This window comes from Panicum virgatum, chromosome 6K (genome assembly GCF_016808335.1).
Source record: "Panicum virgatum strain AP13 chromosome 6K, P.virgatum_v5, whole genome shotgun sequence".
Classification (NCBI taxonomy): Eukaryota; Viridiplantae; Streptophyta; class Magnoliopsida; order Poales; family Poaceae; genus Panicum; species Panicum virgatum.
Genome location: NC_053141.1, coordinates 11,506,102 through 11,531,301, shown reverse-complemented (window position 1 = coordinate 11,531,301; position 25,200 = coordinate 11,506,102). Strand labels below are relative to the sequence as shown.

The following is a 25,200-nucleotide window of genomic DNA, read 5'->3' as shown; positions in this document are numbered from 1 at the left end:
GAGCCAAGTACTTCTCCAAGATTGATCTGAGATCAGGATATCACCAGCTCAAGATTAAGGAAAGTGACATCTCAAAGACAGCTTTTGTCACCCGTTATGGGCAGTTTGAGTTTACTGTGATGTCATTTGGGCTCACTAATGCATCTGCTTATTTCATGAACCTCATGAACAAGGTATTTATGGACGAGTTGCATAAGTTTGTCGTAGTCTTTATTGACGACATACTCATCTACTCCAAAAGTGCTGAAGAGCATGAGCAACACCTTAGAGTGGTCTTGGAAAAGCTAAGAGCACATAAGCTATACGCCAAGTTCAGCAAGTGTGAATTTTGGCTCGAGAAAGTAGCCCTTCTTGGTCATATTCTAACCGTAGAAGGAGTAGCAGTCGACCCCGAGAAGGTTGAGGCAGTTTCCAATTGGCAGCAGCCAACCAATGTTAGTGAAATCTGAAGCTTCCTTGGTTTAGCTGGGTATTATCAGAGATTTATTGAAGGATTCTCCAAAATCGCCCGGCCCATGACGGTGCTGCTTAAGAAGGAAAAGAAGTTTGTTTGGACAGTGAAAGGATCTTCCAAGAATTGAAGAAAAGGTTGACGACCGCCCCAGTGCTGACCCTACCGGATATCCATCGGGATTTTGTTGTCTATTGTGATGCATCCCGACAAGGTTTAGGGTGTGTCCTTATGCAAGATGGGAAAGTAGTTGCATATGCTTCCCGCCAACTCAGGCCTCATGAGAAAAATTATCCAACACATGATTTGGAATTTGCAGCCGTAGTGCATGCCCTCAAAATCTGGAGACATTACCTGATCGGGAATAAGTGTGAGATTTACACTGACCATAAGACTCTGAAGTACATTTTCACCCAACCAGATTTGAATTTAAGGCAAAGAAGGTGGCTGTAATTGGTTAAGGATTATAATCTGGAAATCCATTATCACCCCGGCAAACCTAACGTGGTAGCCGATGCCTTAAGCCGGAAATCTTATGGACCCAAGGATGCCCATCTGCAAGAGGAAATGGCACGATTCAATGTGCACATTGTCCCTCGAGGCTCTAGCCACAAGCTGAGTGTCCAACACACCCTGGAGGACAGAATTAGAAAAGCCCAAGGATCGGACAAGGATTTAATGAGAATCCGCAAACATACCGGAGAAAACAAAGCACCGGATTTTTGAGTAGACAAAAAAGGAACCTTGTGGTACAAGAATAGAATTTGTGTGCCCAAAGAAAGGGACTTCCGGCAAATGATCATGGACGAGGCTCATAACTCGGCATATTCCATTCACCCAGGGTCCACCAAAATGTATTTGCATTTAAAACAAAAGTATTGGTGGAATGGAATGAAGTCGGACATTGCCCAGTTCGTGGTGGAATGTCAAAGGATCAAAGCTAAGCATCAGAAGCCAACAGGATTACTACAACCCCTACCTATCCCAGTTTAGAAATGGGACAAGATAGGAATGGATTTTGTGGTAGGAATGCCCAAGACCCAGAAAGGTTATGATTCCATTTGGGTAATAGTGGACCGGCTCACCAAAGTCGCTCACTTTCTACCCGTACGGACCAACTATGGAGGAGAAAAGCTAGCCTAGCTCTATGTGAATAACATAGTAAAGTTGCATGGTGTGCCCAGCAAAATCGTTTCAGATAGAGGGACCCAATTTAACTCTAAGTTTTGGAAAAGCCTACATAAAGCCATGGGCACAAAGTTGGATTTTAGTTCGGCCTATCACCCGCAGACTAATGGACAGACTGAGAGGGTAAACCAAATTATGGAGGATATGTTAAGGGCATGTGTCCTTACCTATGGTAAAGATTGGGAACAAAGTTTGCCCTATGCGGAGTTCTCATACAACAACAGTTATCAGGCAAGCCTAGGCATGTCGCCATTTGAGGCTCTCTACGGAAGAAAGTGCAGGACCCCTTTGATGTGGTCAGAAGTAGGGGAACGTACTTTAACCGGACCAGCTCTCATAAAGGAGGCAGAAGACCATGTGGCTGAGATTAGGGAGATGCTAAAAGCAGCTCGATCACGGCAGAAGAGTTATGCAGACAAGCGAAGAAGATAATTATGTTTTGAGGTTGGAGATTTTGTATACCTTAAGGTCTCTCCGATTCGAGGAACTCGAAGGTTTCAAGTCCAAGGAAAATTAGCCCCTCGGTATATTGGACCTTACCGAGTAGTTAAAAGAGTTGGAGCGGTAGCCTACCGTATTCAACTGCCCGAGGAAATGTCAGATATACATCCAGTATTTCATGTGTCTCAGCTCAGAAAGTGCTTGAGGGTACCTGAAGAAGAAATAATACAAGTGGAAACAATCGATCTGCAAAAAGATCTTCGGTATCAAGAAGTGCTTGTCAAAATTCTGGACACTGTCATAAAAAGAACAAGGAACTCAGAAGTACGGATTTGTAGAGTGCAATGGAGCAGACACGGAGTAGGACAAGCTACGTGGGACCGCGAAGATGCGTTAAAGAAGGAATTTGCCCATCTGTTCAGAACTCAGTCGAACCTCGAGGGCGAGATTCATTTTAAGTGGGGTAGGTTTGTAACATCCCAAAAATACGCCCAAATAAATCACCCGCTAAAAATATTATTTTCCAAAATATTTTTCGTCGCTGAGCTCAAATCATTCCAAATTCTCTCCTGTCCGAGCTCCTAATTCCCCGAAATCTTTTTCCGATGATCAGCCGTTCTCACACCCGAATTCAATCCCCGTCCTTGTGTTCCCCTTTCCCTTTCTCATGTTCTGCATGCTCGTCGCTAACCGGCCGAACGCCGCAGCGCGCGCGTGGCCGACCGACGCCGCGAATCCCGCCGACAACCCTCTCTCTCTCTCTCTCTTTATCTCTCTCTATCCATTTTTCTTTTTCCCTTTTCCTTTTTCTTTTTTCCTTTTCTCTTTTCTTTTTCTCCCTCCTTCCCTTTCTTCCTTCTCCCTCCTCCTCCTTCCTCCCATGCGCGGCACGAGCAGAGCAGCTCGGCGCCGGCCTTCGCCCCCACCAGCGCCCCTGCCTACCCTCCCTGTGCAGCCATGTGTCCTTGCCCGCCTCGATGCGCGCATGCGCCCAGGCAGCAGTAGCAGAGCTCGCATGGAGCCGAGCTCTCGTACAGCACGCCACCGCGCGGCACCTCGCCGTTGGCCGCCGCCCCCTCCCCACTTGCCTGTACTTCCCTGCACCGCCGTCGCCTCACCACGCTACGCGCCACCGCCCAACGACGCCTCAGCGCCACCGCCGCGTCCCCACGCCATTAATGGCCGCCGAGCTCGCTGTACTCGCCGGCCACCCGCGCCCCCCTCCCCGCCCTCGCCAGCCTATAAATAGGCCTCCTCCGCGTCGCTCTCCACCACCACAAACCTCGGTCGCCGCCTCCAACCCCTCTCCTGCCACCTAGCGCCGCCGCCACGAACGCTAGGGCCGGCCGCCGCCCGCACCCGTCGCCCCACCCCCTCGCGTCGCACCGGCCCGAGGTGAGGCCGGGAATCAGTTCCCCGCAGCTCCCTCTCTCTTTTGCCCCATCCCCCGGCCGCCGCCATGCCCTAGGGCCGCCAGAATCGGCGCCGCCGGCGAGCCCCCCTTCCCTCCCCTGTTTCCAGTCGAAGGAAGAAGAAGAGGGCAATCTTGCCCTTAGCCCCCTCCTGTTCCTCCTATTTCATTAAGAGCCCTACCTCCCTTTAGCCCCTTTTCCAAATAAGCCCTCCCTATTTTCCCTATTTAGGAAATAGCCCTTCCAGTATAAAGAAATAATTATAGATAGACCCTTGTCCCTTTTTAGAGTAGCCCGGATATTTTCTAAAATTCCAATCAAGTCCTTGCCATCCCAAAAATAATTATAAAGAAGCCCTCTCTTATTTCTTTTAATGAAAGCCCCTCCACTATATAAAATATTTATGGGTAGGTCCCTGCCTAATTTCCAGAATAGCCTGAACCTTTTCCAACTCCCAGAAATAATTACAAATAGGCCCCCGGATCCTTATTTAGCCCCTAAACCCCTCTTCGGCCTATCATTTCATACGCCAAAAATCCTCCGTTTGCCCAGAAACTTTACCACACCATTTCTAACATAATTCCGGCCATGTAATTAAGAAATCTCCCAAAAATATTCTTTCTACCATCGTTTCTTAAGTTATTCCTGATTCGAGCTCAACGATAAAATGTTTATTTCTTTTTATTTATTGTGTGTTTGTTTGTGTGCGCCCTAGATCATGGAGCAGTACCATGAGCAGGTGTGCGAGGACCAGTACCGCGAGCCCGAACCCGAAGGACAGTACCTTGATCAGGACTTCCCGGAAGGCTTTGTGAACGACAAGTTCAATCTCATCCTTTGATTGCATATTTCGACCTGATTTTATAAACACAACCTATTGGCCTGTTTGACAAAATCTCATATGCTTTTACTGCTGAAACATGGTTGGATAGCCACCCCTTGATTTGTTATAACCATTCCTTGACCACCTAGATTAACGTCTATATATGATTTATTCTTTATGGATGTTAATCGCTGCTAAAGCGCCGCTTAGGACCCGGTACTTGTTTTATTACACTCAAAAATGGTTACAACATGCTTTATAAAAGGGAAAATGCGTGAGTATGAAGAAAAGGGAAGTTGGGTTATAAAGAATAAAATGTTAAGATGGGATGGATGAATGGCATTCCCTGGGAGGATTGTCATGCGTCGGAGGCTAGTACCATTGTGGTAGAGCAAGAATATTGGGAGATATCCATCCTGTCACAATTAAGGACCGAGTTGATGTGTCATCTTGCCTAACTCAACTATCGTGCGAACCACTCGACCGTTGTATGTGGCAATGGCTTAGTATAAACCCCACTAGTTAGTCTGATAGCCATCAAGAGAGCTGAGAGCAACGGGTGACCAAGGAGAAGGGATAAGGTCGTGGTGACTTATGTCCCGGTTAAACCTCGGTGTCAGGTCAATGGTCCCTTGGTGGAGCCTGTGTTGGCTAGTCAGGTCTAGCTAAGGTGGGTAATGGCTTTGATGGAATCTGCACCGACACTAAGGTGATCGTGCTATGGTACCCCACTTGTGGGTAAAGTTGCACACCTCTGCAGAGTATAAAACCTATTCGAATAGCCGTGCTCACAGTATTGAGCGGGTTACAGTTTGGTCACACAACTAGCACTTCTTCTGGGATTGGGTTGGGTTGGCGTGAGTGTTTTGGGAAAAGTGTCCAGCAGTTGTGCCGTGAGCTACTGCGGATGAGGAGTCCGGTAGCATTAAAATTTGGATCCTTTGTGTACGATCAACCCCGCTTATTACTCGGTTAATAATGAATCACTTTGAGAAAACCTTTTTTAAAAATAAACCCCCGCACGTGTAAAATATAGCTTTGCTGCTAATAAACCTCAGCCTTATCCTTGATTTATCCTGTGCATATCTGTGTTACCCCCTTTGTGGATGTGGTTGGACTTGTTGTGTACTTTTGTACTCACCCGATATATATTTGTGGTTTTCTTCAGAGGAAGATCTGGACTTCGTGGTTGAAGACGTTGAGTAGAGGTTGCGTCCGAACCCCAACCTTGCCTGTGGTGTTGGCCCTCCGCAAGATGATTCTGCTAGCGCATCACTCTGAGCCCGAGCTGGAGACTGTCTGGGTCGTGCTTTGGTGTATCACTGTAGCTGTTTTATTATTTATTATCGTTTGTATCGAGTGCCCGCCTCCTCGGAGGTTTGTACGGTGACTGTACCATCTGTTAAATAAATGTGTTATCAGCCTCCTGGGACTGATATTTGCATCACATTTGAGTCACCTCGTATGAGGGTACGCTTCAGTCGAGTACCGAAGTAATCGACGAGTTGTCACCTCATGGATGAATGATTCCTCTTGGGAAATAGGGAACTTGTTTCGTCCGAAGATCGAGTACCGAAGTAGTCGATAATTTGTCGCCTCATGGATGAAGAATTCCTCTTGGAAATAGGGAACTTGTCCCATCCAAAGATCGAGTACCGAAGTAATAGATAATTTGTCGCCTCATGGACGAAGAATTCCTCTTAGGAAATAGGGAACTTGTCCCATCCGAAGATCGAGTACCGAAGTAATCGATAATTTGTCGCCTCATGGATGAAGAATTCCTCTTAGGAAATAGGGAACTTGTCCCATCCAAAGATCGAGTACCGAAGTAGTCGATAATTTATCGCCTCATGGGCGAAGAATTCCTCTTGGGAAATAGGGAGCTTGCCCCATCGAGTGCCGTAGTAGTCGAATAAGTTGTCGCCTCATGGAGAAAAGTTCCTCTTGGGAAATAGGGAGCTTGCCCCATTGAGTACCGTAGTAGTCGAATAAGTTGTCGTCTCATGGACGAGTGAGTAGAGAACTCGTCTCTAGGGCCGTAGGCCCCGACTACTCGATTCGCCGTGTCTTTGACTTTGAGTAAACAAAGAAAGGTTGGTATTCAAGGTAGTCGAAGGAGTTACCACCCCTTGGGAGGGGGAGCTCATGTCTCTTAGGTTTTACTCCTGAAGGCAGAGAACTTGTCTCTAGGGCCGCAAGGCACATGTCCCTTAGCCCCAGCTACCCGATTCACCGTGCCTTTGACTTTGAGTGAACAAAGAAAGGTCGGTATTCAGAGTAACTGATGGAGTATGGACTCCTGAAGAAGTAACCCCTTGAGAGGGGGGAGCTCATGTCTCCGGCGATGAAATCTTCTCTTTCATCCAAATTTGAAGCACTCGAATTCTTTATATTGGAATTTTGCTTGGGTAGATCTATCCTGGCCTTTATTGGGTGTAAGACCGGGGATCGGTTTGAGTATTTGTCTTCTGCCAACATGAGTGGTGAATTGAGTCAGAGCTCGGGCGAACCCATCCTAGCCTTTATTGGGTGTAAGACCGAGGGTAAGCCCAATAGATGACTTGAGTCAGAGCTCGGGCGAACCCATCCTAGCCTTCATTGGGTATAAGACTGGGGGTAATCCCTATAGATGACTTGATTGCCAGTACGAGTAGTTTTGATGTTGAGTCAGAGCTCGGACGAACCCATCCTAGCCTTTATTGGGTATAAGACTGGGGATAAGCCCAATAGATGACTCGGTTGCCAGTACGAGTAGTTTTGATGTTGAGCCAGAGCTCGGACGAACCCATCCTAGCCTTTATTCGGTATAAGACCGGGGGTAAGCCCAATAGATGACTCGAGTCAAAGCTCGGGCGAACCCATCCTAGCCTTTATTGGGTGTAAGGTCGGGGGTAAGCCCTATGGATGACTCCATTATGTAACTGGCACATTTGTCTGATATTGATCGTATTGGCTTTCTTCTTTGTTGTCTTTGTTGGCAGAAGTTGGAGGTGCTCCGAGTGCTTTGTGAAGGGTGATGCATTGGAAACTCAAGTGCTTTCCTTTGGGGTGCAGGAAGCATCTTGAGTGAATCTTCTGGTGAGTGGAATCAATCTTCGACTGCTTTGGTTGGGAAGGAGGTGCTGCCTTGTCGCGGCGCCTCTTCCGCGAGTTGCACCTAGAGATTTCGGGTATCCGATAGTTGGATGTCGGACTGTAGGCTTCGACTTCTTTATGGACTTCCCCTTTGTTGATAATGACTGTTTTCGTGTTGCGACCAATGTTGATAACATTGTGTAAGTCGCTGTTGGAATAGTCAAAGGAGTCGCCGAGTTGTTGATGGTGCTCTGTCTTGATGATCATCTTCGGGTTGTTGTCCAGATGGATAGTGACTGTGATTCCTGGTGGAGGTGAAGGAATTTCACAGCTAGTTGTTGTTGCTTCGTTCACCTCTGGTTCAGAAAGGAAATCATCATAGTCCAGGTCTTCTAATGCTGTGGAGTTAGCTTTTTGGTTCAAGGCGTCCGAGAGAAAGGCCATGAAAATTTTGCGATTGTGGCTGCGAATTTTTGGACTGGCGATGTCTTCTTTGAGCGAAAAGCCTTGCTGGAATGGTAGTTCTTCATCTTCTGAGAATTGCTGCCCCTCTTCCTGAATTGAGGACTGCAGTTCTCCTTTTATAGTGAAAGTCGACTCCTTGTCGAATTTAGTCTTCTTATCCGAATTGGGTTGTATTGCGAGTCAGTTTCCTTGAAGAACCTGATCCGAATCTGGGTAGAGTTTCTTGTCTGGCTTGACTCGGGAAGAGAATCCGAGAGTGTGTCGCAGAAGGTCTTCGTCATGTGGGATGTGATCCGGTGGGGGCCATCTGCCTTCGATTCGAACTGACAGTTCATTTATGAATTTGTCGTATTTGTCCAAATTGTCCCGTTTTTCTGAAGAACTCTTCTGCGGCATGCAGTGATCTTCTTGCGGGTAGGAGAATTTGAAATTTGAACAATGTTACACCAGCGACTCATGTAGTCTTCGATTGACACAGAGTCTTCTGCAGGGTGGAGTTGTGATAAATGTTGATCCAGTGGGCTGTGCGAGTCGTCCCACAGTTTCTTCGCTTTGGATTGCTCCCAGAGAGCTTTGAGCTTATCGGGGTTAGATAGTCCTTCCATGAATAAGTCGATGTCGTGTGACCATTCGGCTAGTCCATCTTCAGGGATTGGTTCATCCAATTCTTCGAGGTATTTGATGAAAACTCGGTCTTGTTCCAGCTCTGCGGAGTTGAAGGTCCGCTGGTTGGAGAATTCTTCGAGAGAAGTGCTAACATTGAATGTGTCTTCAGCTTTCTGGAGGCAGTGTTCGATCTTTTCATCGATATTGTTGATGTTTGAAAAATTATTTTACGACTGCTTCTTTTTACGGGTAGTTTTCTTGAAGCTAGCCTTTGACTTTTTCTTCCGAAGACTTGGTTCAGCGACACAGGTGTAATTGGGAAGCATGGTCTTTCCGTCCATGGGAGTTTCTTGTTTGGAATCTTTCAGCAGTTTTTCCAAGTCTTCTTCCAATTCGGGGAGCGTTTTGGCTTTGATTGCGTCAAATTTGGGTTGAATTCGGATTTCATCCGAAAATCCGACTTCCTCGAGTTGGTTGGCGAAGTCATCGAGTTCACGGGGTTTTGCAGCTTCTGAAACTCCTGGAGGATCTTGATTGATTGGGCAGCTTCTGAAGCCGCCTGATCCGTCGGCAATGAAGATCCAGGAGCCGATGCGAAGGGCGGTGCCTTTTTCGAGCACAAGATTGTTGTCCAGAGAAGCCATCGAATTCTTCTAACGATCGTTGGCGAGAGGCCCCACGGTGGGCGCCAGCTGTCGGTGTTTTACCGTCGGGTTCTCCGAGGGGTATCCCGAGGAGAGTGGTTATGAGTAGGGACTCGCCGGGATCAGAATGCGATGCTACAGGGAACACAAGGATTTAGACAAGTTCGGGCCGCCGGAGCGTAATACCCTACGTCCTTTGTGGTGGTTTGTATTCCCTCAGGTATTTGTTCGATGGTTTGGAGGGGTCCCTATTCGCCCTTATTTGATCTGGGGGAACAGGGTTACATGGAAAGTCCTAGCCGAGTACGTTTAGAGTCCTACTCCGAGTGGGCTGGGTAGATTCCATGTCGTTCGGCTAGTTCTACTTCTGTACGAGTAGTTATAGTAGAGGTAGGGTGTACCCATACGGTACCCCCTACTCTAGAATATTCCATGCCCGTGAGCAGTCCTACTGCCCTGGGTCTGATAGCCGCCGCCGCCGCCGCTGTTGAGGTTCGGGGGCGCCGCCGGATCCTCGCGCTCGGCTCCGGCATCGGCAGGCTCGCGCTGGCCCCGAGTCCCGAGAGAGAGAGAGAGAGAGAGAGAGAGAGAGAGAGAGAGAGAGAGAGAGAGAGAGAGAGAGAGAGAGAGGAGGGGGCGCGCGGCGCTGAGGAAGAGTCGAGAGAGAGAGAGAGAGAGAGAGAGAGAGAGAGGAGGGGGCGGCGCTGAGGAAGAGAGAAGAGAAGAATGAATGTGAAACCCTAAAGACTAGTATATATATGTGTGTTCGTAATTGGGTTGTTTGGGCTATCGGGCTGGGTCGGATTAACCGAGGCGGATGAGTTACGACGTCTGCCTCGGTTAATATATTTTGCGAAGCGATTGTTGTAACCGCCTCGGTTAATTAAAAATGACCGCCTCGGTTAATGCGAGGCGGTTTTTTTCTCTGACCGCCTCCGAGGCCTTTTCAAAGCGCCTCGGTTAATCAGTTTTTGTAGTAGTGCTGCATTCCCATCGCTAGCACTGAGCGTATAGTTCTGGCGTGAACAGGCCTCCGGAACCTCTGCAACGCTGAGATCCTGCTCGGGATAGCGGGGCAATCAGGTTTTTAGGGAGTGTCTTGACGCGACTGCTCGCTCCCCGAATGTCTACGTCCTCTACTTTCTGGTGGCCGAACGTCTACGTCCTCTACTTCCTGGAGGCCGAACGTCTACGTCCTCTACATCCCGGTTGTCGTACCTGTGTTCCCCAAGTGAACATCAAGATCGTCTCGACTACTTCCTGACGGCCATCTGCACTGCAACGACTAAGATCGGCTACATCGAACAGCCCTGACCGACACAATGTCCAGTCATGGGAACGGCGCACCCGGTGCCTCCGGCACTGGTCCCGCCTTGGGGTACACTCTAAACCAATTCTGGTTCATTATTTTGTTCATGTTGTTTAGTGAGAATAACATAAACACGAGCACATATTTTGTTATCACAATATTACTCATTTATACCATGAAATTGATAACAACATTTGATATTAAAATATACCAAAAATTGCCTATATTTCTAACAATCATGAGCATCATCAAAAGCATAATGGAGCATCATGTGCATGTGCACACTTGTTTGAAATTAAATTCTATGCTTGTTTGAATGTGTGCTTATTTGTGGAGAAATTTCAAATTTTGTTATGAAGCTATCCCTCCAAAAATTTTATTCAAATACTAGATTTCAAAAGTTAAATTTAAAATATTTTTGTAGGATTTTGTGCCCTTTAACCCGAGCCACAAAATCCTTGGAAAACTCAAAACAGTTAGTTTGTTGTTTTTACTACAACCAATTTACAAAGGCTTTTTGAGTGATTCTTATTGGAAAATGTGAGCTTAGAACAACAGTGTCAAGCTATATATAGTCACAGCGGTTCCATTCCCTGAGATGGCTAGTTTGAAACCGGCAGGGGCGGAGCTGCAGCTTCCCACCGGGGTCCGCCAACCCCGACGAAATCTGTAAAATACAATGTAAATCACTGTTCATACTTGTTAATAGTGCTTGATGACCCCATCGTTTGGTAGACAAGACCCCGTTGAGCTTGTGGCCTGGCTTCGCCCCTGTAAACCGGTAATGGTAAATACTTTTAGAAGTAATGGATGCACTAACAGGAGACAACACGCGCGTGCACCCACACACATTTTTAAAAGTAATGGATGTTCTAACCGATGGAACTTCGCCACGGATGTGAGATGGCTATTTTGAAACCGGTAATGATAATGTACTTTTTAAAGTAATGGATGCTCTAACAGGAAGCAACACTTTTAAAGTACTAATGGAGATGCCAGCTCTAACAGGAACCAACACCTTTTAAAGTACTAATGGAGAGATGCTCTAACAGGCAACTTTGGCAAAGGATTTGTTCGTTGCTGAGAGAGACTGATTACTCAAGGAATCCTCTCTGACGACTGTGAAAGTACTATTACTCGTATATTGCAGAGGCTGGCTTTTTATTCCATGACGGCAAGAACAAATCCGGATTCCTGCCGTCACAGCATCAAAGTGCCAAAGAATTTTTTTTTTTGAAAAGATAAAGTGCCAAAGAATATTGGAAGGACGTTCTCGACAAGGCTAGATTATTGCCGTGCCGTTCTGGTGCGTGCATAAATATCCATGCAAATCCCTTCGTCAGAGCTTAGGCACTAAAACAAAGCTAGGTTTCTGAATAATCCAGAGCGAGCAAACTGAAGGAGAAAGAGCGAGAGACGATGAGCCTGCCGCCTGGCAATGGAGAGTAAATAATTAAGCTATCATCATCATCTAGAAAAAGAAAGCAAGGCAATAACTAAGCCAACAAGATGGCTGAGGCCATCGTGGGGTCGATGCTATGGAAGCTGCAGCAGGTGGCGAGCAGGGAGGCGCGGACGCTGGTGGCCGTGAATGAGGACATCCGGAGCCTCCGTGACAAGCTCATGTGGATGCAGGCCTTCCTACGCGACGTCCAGCCGTCGCGCCGCGTGCAGCCCAACGAGCTCATCAAGGTGTGGCTGCAGCAGACCCGCGACGCCGTCTTCGACGCCGAGGACGCCGTGGACCAGTACTTTGTCCAAATTGATCTCTCAAGGCACGTATTATATATAGTAGTCTTTTTTTCTTTTTTGAGAGGATAGTACTATCATACATACCAGTACTATGGGCAATTGCAACTTTCTTGAAAATCTGTGCAAATCACGGCAAAAAAATCATCTAAATTCACCCAAAAAATCACACATGTAAATGATATGATGATACACAATCTTATAAAATATCTTGTTTAAATTCAACTTCGTTTTTGAGATATAAAAATAACAAGTTTCTAACAAATCATTTAGAGAGACGGGTATAGGATTCCATCTCTATTAATCTTTCATTAACAGAGACCACACCCCATAGACAGACGTTTCATTTCTGGCCGACTCTGTAAATCTGTTTTGTCGATTTAGTTTTAATCTCTCCGAAGTGCTCATTAGGGTAGAGTGTGTTTACGTGTATATCCGTTCATAGAGTGTGAGTGCGTGCACATTTATGAGTATGTATGGGGTTTATACTTCAATATGCAAACAAAAACTAATAGTACCTACAGAAAGGTCATGACTCTTGATTTGATTTGTAGATTTATTATCCGGACGCCAGGGTTGAAAAAAGATTGAAACATAATCCATGAACTAATGGTATATGTGCTTATTCTTTTCTGTAGATTCCCTAGATGGAGCCGTGCCGTCTTCAGTTTCTTTGCCAGTTTCACCACTCAAATCGTGGTCCGGCGGGACCTCTCCAGCAGGATCAGGTTGATCAATGAAAGGCTGGAGGGGATCATTGTGAACAAGGACAGGTACCGGTTGGGAGAGTCTACTACGATAGGATCAGTATGGAGGCCATCGAGCTCCACGTCTTATCTCTCAGAAAAGATGTAAGTGCCTGTTTCCAAGCCTATTCACTCATTAGCATCTGTTGTGTATCGAATTGTATTTTTTTTATTGATTGTATGAGACATAGTTTCATGCATGTTTGTTTTCTCTCTCTAGAGGGAGAATTGATACCCAAACTTGAGCCTCTGAGGTTTGGTCGATCTAAACTCATCAAACAGAACAAAATTCATTTGAAAAAGACAACTAATTAATTAAATTAAATTAAATTACAGCATATAATGTTTTCACTTAATTTAACAGTAGAATTGTGGTGTGGTGCTGTGAAAGAAAGGTAGAGTTTGTGGAATCTCACAATGGCTGTGGCCGGTGGTGCTGTTTTTTTTTCTTTTCCCGCAGTGTGGCAGCATGCTAATAGCAGCCTTCCTAGGGTAGTGTAGGAGAAAATTTCCCCTTGATTTTGGTTCCTCATCACTTTCTCACCCGTTTTCCCATCCCTCATATTCACATCTGTTCTTCCGTCCATCAGTCTGACCCCTCTTCTTTATTTCCAAACACTACACCAAAACAAAATTTCTTTTGAGCATCAAAAACCATCAAGGAAAATATGAAAACCACCAAGCAAATGTTTTGTAGAGAGCGACTGTCAAGCAATGGCCACCAAGTATAGAGAGCAAGGGAACCTCAAAGATAAATTTCTTGGCTAGCTGTTTGGCCGCCAAGATAAATTGGGTAATAGCAAAAGTTATATAAAGCATCAAGGAAATTAGGAAAAAAGTCTACATTACCCCCTATGGAGGGTGGACTACATTACCCCCAAACTATGAAACGGTCTATATCACCCCCTGAACTTTCCAAAACCGGATAAATTATCCCCTAAAGCAGTTTTGAAAAATCATAGTAAATCACAAAAAAATCATAAAATGGAAAATCCAATTGTGTTAGACTCCAAATGAGTAAATCTACACAGTGAACATATAATATGGTATGCTTTAGTATATTTTTTTGATATAGCTTTAGATCTATGCTTTTCTTATAAAAAATGTACTAAAGCATACAGTGTAGATCTACTCATTTTAAGTCCAACACAATTGAAATTTTCATTTTATGATTTTTCTGTGATTTAATATGATTTTTCAAAACTGCTTTAGGGGTAATTTGACCGGTTTTGAAAAGTTCAGGAGGTGTTATAGACCGTTTCATAGCTTGGGGGGTCATGTATTCCACCACTCATAGGTTGGGGGGTGATGTAGACTTTTTTCAGGAAATTAGTGAAGCATCAACTATATCTATTTTCTTGAGGGCCTCAAACCCCAAGGAAATGTTACAACTGCCATTAAAATGTGTCAAAAAAGTTTACAGATCTCAAAAACCCTACGGCCATCGCCCATCAGGTTCAAACTCATAACCTCAGCCTTCGTGTATTGATACCTTCCACTGCACCTCAAAGTAACTTGCAATATACCTGATGCATTGCTTTTGTATTCACTCTAGTGAACTTTGCACTGCATAATTGAGACCATAAATGAATTCGAATGAAAAATGTTTGAACTGGAAAGTTTTAGGTATCTTCAATTACTGCAACATTGGTTTAGGTCATTTCTATATCCGAGGTCATTTGAAAAAGTTCATAAAAATATCAATTTTAGAATAAGGATTTTTTTGGCGGTTTACAATAGCACTCAAGGAAATGGTTGTTTTCCTTGGTGGTTAACACTAAAGAAAAACGGTACATTTCCTTTAAGGCTGAGTCGTTGGTGGTTGGATTTTGGCACTAAAGGACATTTTGGACCCCCAAGAAATTTAACTGAAATAAGATTGGACAAAAGTAGCCTTCTACCTCAACATCAAGCTATCCAAGCCAAATGTCACACCATCCCCTAATAGTTTAATTTCAGTCTCAACATATAAGCTACACTTAATATCGCAATAAAAATCTGAAATGCAAAATGAGACATATCATCCTCAACTAACAATCCGTCACTCAGCACAATTACTGTTTCCAATGTACCAAAATCATAAGGCATCCATATAACTGACCATCCCTCACTAAATGCAATTACTATTTTTTAACTAACCATCCCCTCATTAATCGTAATTACTATTTTTCAAACTATCATACACTAAGAATCAGCGGCGGATCCAGGAGGGGGGCTAGGGGGCTCCAGCCCCCCCTAAGCTCCCCTAATTACACGTAAAACACTGTAGCAAAAGCATCAAATCACCATTAAATCTTCACACAAATCAACATCTCTATTGTTTCAGCCCCCCCTTGGCTCTCATCCTGCATCCGCCACTGCTAAGAATAGTTATTATTTCCACTCCATCAAAAACAAAAACACACTATTTTCAATGAGTCAAAAACTAAGCATAATTACTACTTTCAATCTATCGAATCCCCACTACTAGAAAATCGGCTTAAGGCACCGGTTGCAAAGGGCCTTTGGTACCGGTTTTTTGAACCGGTACCCCCAAAGTGGTACCAAAGGCTGAGCCTTTGGTACCGGGTAAAACAACTGGTGCCTAAACCTTCAAAATTCACACAAAATATTCTCTTTGGTTGGGACTTGAACTCGCGACCTCTAGCCTCGCACGTTGCTCCTTTACCATCTCAGCTACACAGTTGTTCTGATCGAGAAGGAGATATTTTCCTTTTAAAGTAACCAATGGATGAGCCTAAGGTACCGGTTGGTGGTACTATATGCCCAAAACTTAAACAACAATCATAGATACTTTTATTATGAGAATCAAATTCACCGATGATCCTCAAACTTGTTTGGATGTGTCATCCTGGTATATCTGAACTCGCAAACTGCCTATTTAGATCCTCAAACTTGTTCGGTTACATGATTCCAGTTCCTAAACTTGCAAATCGCTTGTTAGTTTAGTTCGTGTCTTATAGCCAGTCCAAATGGGGTCAAGAATGGTATCCGTAAAGCTAATATGGCATGCTAACACATGTGGGAGTACATGTCAAAACCATCTCCATACTCACCTATCTCTTGTCTCTACATCGTGGCCTCAAGCTACATAATAGTGGCGGTTGTGGTGCCTCAAGGCCTCACGGCGAGGCGGGCAAGCCCCCTTGGCCACCCACCCACCCTAGCCAAGCGAGCTCCTAGCTAAGCACTGCCTTAACCACACCCAGGAGACGACACCGGTTGTATTAACAGATGGAGTTAACATAGGGACTACAGATGTCAGCATGCCAAATCAGCATATGGGTACGGATCTAGATCCGATTGGATTGTTCATGTGATGAATTGAGGATTTAAAATTTATGTTTAGAGACCGGAATAACATAAATGAACAAAATTGGGGACCTAAAGGGACCGCGATGACATAGCTAGCTAAACAAGTTTGAGAACTGAAAATAGTGATTTACGAGTTTAGTGACCAGGATGACAAGGTCGCACAAGTTTGAGGATCGCCGGTGCACTTTACTCTTTATTTTATTATTTTATGAAGTGTCATATATATGTGCTGTGTGGTTTTGTTGATGAAAATTGTTTGTGAGAATGTTGTTATGTACCAGTTTGAAAAGGATGCATGTGTACCATGAAGGATTTATTTAGCCTGGAATGTAAATGGATTGCAAATGGGCAGAACATGTGCCCTTCCCTTATAAAATCAGTAGATCAGGGGTGATCAAATTTGATTGTTGATTAAAATCCTGGGCTGATATGTCTTCTTGCTAGACTGCTATGTGCATGCATGTTTGTTGTTGATGAAGATTTTTTAGTAGTATTGGCAATTATCAATGTACCTCATTATTAACGCTAGAAAAATTATGACAACAGGGACGACGTGGTGCTGCCACTAGTGGGACGAGAGGCACTGGTGAACGATCTTATGGATCTGCTTTATAAAAGCAGTGTAAATGTTGAAAATGTGATCACCGTGACTGGGGAAAGTGGAGTCGGCAAGACAAAGTTGGTGAGGACCTTGTATGACAGGAAGCAGACCCTGTCTCATTTTGACATCTATGAGTGGGTGAGCTTTGGGCCTAATCTTAGTGCCTCCGATGTCCTCAATATAATCATCGGAAACATTACAGATGGAGAGGAATGTGAGAAGGACAAGATCAGGGATAAACTGAAGGAGATATTGAAAGGAAAGAAGTATCTGTTTGTGATAGATGCTGAGCTCAGTGACTCAGAGTGGAGCCGTATTTTTCGTATGCTTGATGTGGGTGTCAAAGCTGGCAGCAGAATAGTGAGGATTTCACAGAGTCCGCCACATAAGCCACCCCCACCATATCAAGAAAAAAGAATTGTGGTTCCAAAATTTGATGACAAAGATGATGTAGTCATCAATCTGTTCAAGCAAACCTTCCTAACATATGGCAGAGATGAACTTCCTGAATATCTTGAAAAAGCAATAAAAAGATACAGAATGAAGATTTTGGAGAACACGAAAGGGTTGCCGCTGGCGGTAGTTCTTCTATCAGGCCTTCTGCGGACCAAGGAGTACCCTAATGAATGGAACATAGTGTTTAAGCACCTGAAGAAGATGCAGTCAAAGCAGATCGATAAGATTTTATCCCTCTGTTTTGATGACCTTCCTTATGATATGAAATCCTGCCTCCTCTACTTTGCTGCATTGCCGGTGAATACTTTTATCAAGGCAAGGAACATTGTGTGCATGTGGATGGCCGAGGGCTTCCTGGTACCAAAGGCCACAACAGTGGAGAAAGTAGGAGAGCAATATCTGAAGGAGCTGATAGATAGGCGCCTTGTCAACTTGGCGCCAGTGGGCTATGATCTCCCTGGGCATGCTCGTGTAGCTGTCCAGAGCAAAGTACACGCTTTCCTGCAGCTTGAAGCACAAGAGCAATGCTTCGTGGAGATCCACAGTGGTGATGACATCCCAGCCTTGTCGGATGCTCGATGCTTGTCACTCCAGAATCACAAAGACAAGTATGCAGCTCTGTCACACCCTCTACCAAAGCTGCGAGCCATCCTGTCAAACTTTGAGGCAGAACAAGAGGCTCCACAAGCTGGCGAGAAGCCACCAAATGAAGCTGGTGGAAATGGAGATGGGCCATGCCTATACCAAGTAGTCAGGTGCTGCCCTGATTCGTCAATGAGAGGGGGCAACAGAAAGAAAAAGCAAGCCAAGTCTTGTGTGCAGGACCTACTACATAATTCAAGGTTCCTCCGTGTCATCCATTTCCATGGCCTTGAGGTGGGCAAGGAGCTTCCCGGCGAAATCGGCAATGTTGTGAACCTGCAGTACATTCGAGTTACCTCCTGCTCCTTGGAGAAGATCCCATCATCAATTGACAGGTTGTGCAACCTCCAAACTCTTGATGTCCGAGGCACCATGGTCCGAAGGCTTCCAGATGGGTTCTGGAGGATTCAGACACTCCGTCATGTGCTGGGCGACCGTCTTGTCTTGCCTAAACATGTCGGTGACTTGAGGAATCTGCAGACACTCAAAAGCATAAGGCCTGACTATGATGGCGCCCATGCCTGGGGCAGCAAGACCTTCACCCACATGACCCGCCTCTTGTACTTGCACATCCGGCGCGGTAAGAGTCAGGGCAATCAGGACATCTTCTACCACCGCAAGAACAAGGCTGCCTTGGTAAAAGCAGTAGCCATTCTCAAGTACCTTGTCGTCCTCATCATAAAAGCTCCTACCATTCCCTCAGAAGTGTTTACTGGGTCCAACCTCGAACGTCTCCAAGCAATGGAACTGATCGGGAAGCTTTTCCTTCCTCAAAATGGCATCCTTGAGATGGAAGTCCGCAATCGCCTCCCAAACCTCAAGAAGCTGAGGCTTACGGAAACAATGGTGTCACAGGAATTCATCAACCAACTTCGAGGCCTACAGTTCCTTTCCACCCTTGAACTAACCAGAAATTCTTTCAGGCAGCTTATCTTCCAGGATGGATTTCCCAGCCTCAAAGAATTGACGGTGCATGAGGAGACGCTTGACAAGTTGGAGATACATGAGTCGGCACTTCCCAAGCTTCGGGATCTGGATATTGTCAGCCATAGCAATGAGCGCCGTGTTGTGATCCATGGTCATTCTGAGCTTGTGGAACACATTAAAGCTGAGGATGAAGAACTTTCTAAGGTTATGAACGTAATAATACCGCGAGAAGACCAAGTGGAAAACAACAAAGAGTGAGATTCCAATGCCTGAAGATTGAATCTATCTGAGCTGATGTGCTTTTATTTATGCTTTTGACGATTGCAGTGTATTTCTATATGTGCCCATGTATTTTATTCTGTTTATTTCTGAACCTTGTGTGCTTCTACGTGATACAATGTACGTGTCACCCGTTAATTATCATGGTGTGTATTTGCTATGTTGACAAGATTAACAAAAGCTGCAAACTACTTGATTGCTTGATTTGCCTTCTTTTTTTCGCAATGGATGTGGGATTCACATACCTGATCATTTAATAACCAGCTTTGGTGCACTAATGCAAATACCCAGAGGGAGGATTGTGTGCCTTATTGAGTTACTGCATAAAAATGGAGAAGTCATTAGATTAAATAATAAGGTGACAGAGAATTCCAGAGCAGCAAGCATTTGATATTTGAGCTCTCACATTTTTGCACACTATATCTCATAAGCCTTGGAAATATGTTAATACATGCATACATGAGATTTTTCACTAAAACACACGCATTTATTTATATGTAGTCATGTTTTAGCCAAAATGTCCTAATCATGGACCATGAAAATAACTTTTGATATGGACAAGCTTGCATTGACGTTGCACGCCTCAAATGTATACATACGTGTCACAGGAGAGGTGCGGCGAGCCGCCGCGGCAAGCTCAGCGGGCGGCGGGAGCGGGAACTCGCGGTCGCCCTCCAGGACCGTCGTCGCGGCGGGCCACAGGAGCGGGCCCCCTGAGTCGAAGCCCAACTGGGCGAGGTCGCCAGCGCCGGCTACCAGAGGCCGAGGTCGTCGGAGCGGATCGAGAGCCGGCCGGCCTTGGAGCAATGGCGCGGCGCCGAATCCAGCAGCAACGAAGCGAGGAGGCCGCCGCCGGGCGGCGCCGGAAGGAGGAGGCGAAGGGGCCGGAGGGCGCCGTCGCGGTCGTTGTAGCCGCGACGGCGGCGGCGGCGGCGATGGCGCGGATGGGCCGCCGGAAGAAAAAAAAGAAGAAGTGTCGCGGCTGCGCTAGTTGTTGACTCATTGAAGTCGCGTCATATTTGTCGCACCATGGTGAAAAGCCGATTTTCATAGTAGAAAACTACTCCTTTTTAATGATGATGAAAATAGCACCACCATCATAAAACACGTATATGTTTTATGACCGTCGGATTATGTCACAAGCAGCGCGGTTTTTTCATCATAAATAGCTGACACGATCTGACATGGAAGCTGACTTGGCAGGTCCACATGGCTTATTTCTATTTGCCCACGTGGCAAATTGTGATGGGACCATGTGGCTCATTTTGATTTGTCCACGTGGCGCATTTTGAGTGGCCCACGTGGTGCATTTTTATTTGCCCACGTGGTGACCTCCGATTGGTCCACGTGTCTCCCTACAGCGTTGCCACTGTGTACACTTTATGATAATTATTTTCGTCACAGATGGCATTATGATTTTCATCATAGGGGTCTGATTGGATTGCTACCAAAATTTTGGCCAATATTTGGTTGAGTACCAAAATTTGCCCACCTCTCACATTTACCCTATCAAAATATGGGCAAGTTTTTTGTCCAACATTTGGCTAGCCAAAACTTTGGCATGCTAAATATTTGGTATCAGGCTTAGGATGCCATCACATGCAGTGGATTAGACTGATGCATTAGGATCTGATAATATCACACTTTACCCTTTTTTGTATACTGCTTGGTTGATTGTGCGGCATTTAATGACTTATTTTGTGTTACTGATGAAAAAATATGGGAAGAAAACCTAGTGGGTTTAATTTTTCTGCTTGTGTTTCTGAGTTGGTAGGGTTTAATTGGAATTACTCTAAATACTTTATGTGCCTTTATTTTATCCCTATTCTGCTTTCACCGCTTTAGCTTACTAGCCAGAATCAACCAGAATGCAAACCCCTACAGTGACTTCGTACATTGTCCATGGACCTGCAATTTTTTTTGTATCAGTGTGATAATTAGATAACAAACTTTTTACTTCGTTTTACTTTGTTCTGTAATTAATGGTAAGGGATTATCCTGAAATACATTAGTTGTTTTAGAATATTACGCTACTCTGGCTAGCATGTTCAAGAAGGTATAAGAAGATAGCTATGCTGATTTGTGGCTTGCTAGCTACTCCGTGCCTACGATCACTACTGTAATTCCAATCGATTCAACAAATATTGCACTTATTTTTTACTCTACAATCATTAGTTTTATACTGACTTATTAAAATCCATTGACATACATATTCTTTAGTGAAGGACTTTTTAAATCGGGCAATGTTCAAGAAAGGGAAATCGGGCAATGTTCAAGAAAGGGTATTATTCCCAAGAAACCTGAATTTGTTTGAGTTGATGACCAAATCAAACAAACATCAGCAGAAGAGATTTTCTATAGTGCAAACAATCTGCATAGATAATTCCTTACAAGAATTCAAGTTTTTCTAGGTTCAGGATGGATTCAGGAATTTGACCTATGATATTGTTGAAACTCAGCTCCGGTTTAGATGCAAAATTCAAAATTTCAAAACTATCACATCGAATGTGTGCGACACATGCATGAAGTATTAAATCTAGACGAAATAAAAAACTAATTGTGTAGTTTACTTGTAAATTACGAGACGAATCTAATGAGCCTAATTAGGCCACAATTAGACAATAAATTGCTACAGTAAAGCTATAGTAAATATGTTCTAATGATAGACTAATTAGTCTTAATAAATTCGTCTCATAGTTTACAGACGAGTTCTGTAATTAGTTTTGTGATTAGTCTATATTTAATACTTCAAATGTGAAAAGATTTCTTTACACGAAACAACTAAACATGACCAGATAGAAATAGTAATTAAACAGATGCTTCACATAATAAAGAAAACAAATAGCAACAGAATACTATACTATGCCACATAATGAAATACTCACAGTAAGGTTAACCCCGCGAACTTAGAAAAAAATACTGTAGCAAGATTATCAGATATCCTGAAGGTCCTCAATATTCTGTACAAAAGCATATAGCATACAGGAAATTCAAAGATGTCAAGTTACTGATAAAGGACAATGAAGAGCTCCCATGTACAATATCACCAATCCGTCTGTACATGAAGATATATAACTTATCAGTTTCAAGGACAAGCTTGACCTTGTCGACTATCAAGCGAGCTGAGAACCAAAGAAGAAATACTTACATGATACAAATAGTAATTTAGAATTTTATATTGATGCAATTTAATATTTTCTTATAATTATATAATTTAGATTCAAATTTAGGGGTTATTTTAACTTTTAATAATAACATAATTGGATAATTTATATGCAAATTTAAGGGGTTATTTGCATTACTTTTTATAAAGGTATAGGTGAAAAATCTGCACGAAGATTAGGAGGGTTACTTTAGTTCTTTTAATAATGGCAGAAGTAGGTAATTTAGTATATTTTCGTAATGGCACAAGTGAGTAATTATTAGAAAAGATAACAGATCCAATGAGTACTATAATTAGAGGTGTCGGATTGATGACCGAATATTTCTAATTTTTGTTAGAATTTTTAAAAAATTTCTATTTTGTTTAGAGTATCCACCTAGGATCACAAATGGCTTCACACGGAGACTTAAAATGATCCTCCAATTAGTAATAATAAGATATACTACCAGTAGTACATTGTAGCTAGCAACAAAGACTTGAACACAAAGTTTTTCTCCATTGATGGGTGGACTGCGCGCGTTTGATCTTGTCGCTGATATGATACCGATGTTGATACTCTAGTTGTTGTCCCCTCGCCTCTGTTTACCTTTCAACGCAGCATCTTCATTATTTCTTGGCCAATTACAGTCCAGTTTGAGAAATTCTCGGTAGAGAGAGAGAGAGAGAGAGAGAGAGAGAGAGGAGAGAGAGAGAGAGAGAGAGAGAGAGAGAGAGAGAGCAGTGTGCCAGTGTGGAAACTTAGATTGCAACCAAACAATTCTGTAACTGGCTTGCAGAATTGGTGGCCCTTCACCGCTTCATGTGTAGTTGGTGAGTTACAACTCACAACTCACTAATCACCATCGCATCAACTTGGCCACTTGACATGGTTCCAGAGGGCCAGTCACTTCGGGCCCTTGTCTCAAGTTGCGAAGCTACGGCTCAGCGTCCAATATCTGTTTATCGTCAGAATTTGACACATGTTGCAAAAGACAAATACTGATGTTGCAATATTGTCTCTTTATGTTTCCGCAATAGATGTTGTATGAAACAAGGTGTTAATGTTGCGGTGAAAATTTTCCATCCTCAAACTAGATGTCAGAGTCATTTGTATACATATTGTTTTGATGTTGCAAACATTAATTTCTGATGTTCCAACTATTAATTTATCAATGTTGCGATGGACCGTCCGTTAAAAAATATAATTCTGATCGGGACATCGGGGCGCTAGGAGTGCTGTTGAAGTAATCAAGCTGCATGATGAGCACATAGCAAGCTCATCAAGTTACCGGGCCAACATAACGAAGTCAGATACTCAACGTATTCAAACTGGCTGCGCAAGCGGCACCGACAATAAGTATATTATTTTTGACAATGTAAAATTCATATAGTTGTAGATATCGTGGCAATGTAAAAATTTTATCTAAAGTTTGTCTCCATCCAAATCCATATGCAGAAGTTACAAATTTTGTAATACAATCAGATGGAGGTAGGGACCCAGGGTCCCCCAACAAAGCTGTTCCCCCCCTCTCACCTAGGCCCAACGTCTGGCCCAATAACGGCCTGGACAAACTGTAGCGCCGCACAGGACGGCCGGCGCCCGACCGATCGACTAGGATGACGTGCGGCAGCCGACGACCACAAACGCGAACAGTGGCCATCCGTACCAAGCAGCCCGGATCTTGCTCGCCAAGAAGACGACCCGGGGCAAGGGCGCGGCGACCACGCCTACTCCCCATGCCGCCGTACACACCGCCCACTCCCGCGAGGCATGACCGTGCACCGGAACAGGGTCTTCTAACGGGGCCACAGTGCGGACTGTGCCACCTACACGTACCCGCGACAGAGAACGGGAGAGAGGGCGTCAACTCTTTCGCCCCGCACGCCATCATCATGACCCCCCTGGCGCCACTCCGTCAGGGACAGGAGACTACGACCGGGCGAGGCCGCTTGACAAGCTGAGCCCGTCAGCAGGCGTGCCACTCCCCGGTCAGAACCGCTCAGGGAAGGACGCACGGGGGCGCGTACGGATGGACAAGCGACGGGACGACCGCCGAGCCCCGACAAAAGTGCGAAGACTATCCCGACCGACCGGGGATAGGACGGGAAGACGAAGGCCCTTTGCCCGAGAAAACCACTCAGGACAACGCCCACCACTCCCTACCGATGGAGCGGGGGCCCCCGACTGACGAAGGCAAGAAGTCAACCACGGCAAAAAAGCAGCGCACGATAGCGATAGAACTGTGCAAATAGGGGGTCCCACCTTGAAGTATAAAAGGGGGATCCAACGCACGTAGAGAGACAGAGAACCATTCCTTCACTACTCGAAGGCTTGTAAGCTCCCCGGCAACTTTGAGCACCTGGGCTCGAGCAATAGAGAGAGAGCACCACCCCCTCATACTGGATATAGGGCATTTCCGGCCCGAACCAGTCTAAATCCCTCGAGTCATTGTGTGCTAGACCATTCCGATCAGACGCGCGAGACACGAGCAATCTAGTAGTTTGGTAGTCGCCCAATTCCGACTGCGACACAATCTGAAATTCAAATTACAAAGATAGAAAAATTATGCATGGTGGCTCTATATAGAGTAGACATGGATAACAGAGCCGGCTCGGATAATGGGTTATCTGAGCCAGCTCGTATACAAGCCAGCATGGATTATATGTATCCATGCCGTCTCTCAAATGTCCGGTACGGATGAGTGTTTTGGTAATTGTACACAAGTGTTAAGATTGAAATCTTATATTAATTTATTGGTGTGTTCAAAATGGTAAGTCACATTGGCTAAGCTCATAAGAGCAAACTGTACATGGGTGAACTCGAATCACTATATTTAGTTAAAACCGCCAATTAGTTACAACTTCAAAGCAATTTTAATCTGGACACGAGCATTGACCATATCAGAACAGTATAAAATGAATCACTTCA

At 44.7% G+C, this 25,200-nt stretch overlaps 1 protein-coding gene and 1 long non-coding RNA gene across 2 annotated transcripts; one reads left to right on the top strand and one right to left on the bottom strand.

Moving 5' to 3' along the window:
- Nucleotides 1–11,612: 11,612 nt before the first annotated feature.
- LOC120711742 (putative disease resistance RPP13-like protein 3) lies at nt 11,613–19,335 on the top strand. Its single transcript, XM_039997371.1, has 3 exons — nt 11,613–12,189; nt 12,802–13,014; nt 16,771–19,335. Exons 1-3 carry the CDS (start codon nt 11,924–11,926, stop codon nt 19,106–19,108), a joined length of 2,817 nt encoding a protein of 938 aa, XP_039853305.1. The 5' UTR covers nt 11,613–11,923; the 3' UTR covers nt 19,109–19,335.
- LOC120711743 lies at nt 18,892–20,090 on the bottom strand. Its single transcript, XR_005690463.1, has 3 exons — nt 19,729–20,090; nt 19,375–19,448; nt 18,892–19,031 (listed from the first exon to the last, which is right to left on the bottom strand). It is a non-coding gene; the product is annotated as an uncharacterized LOC120711743 (long non-coding RNA).
- Nucleotides 20,091–25,200: the final 5,110 nt, after the last annotated feature.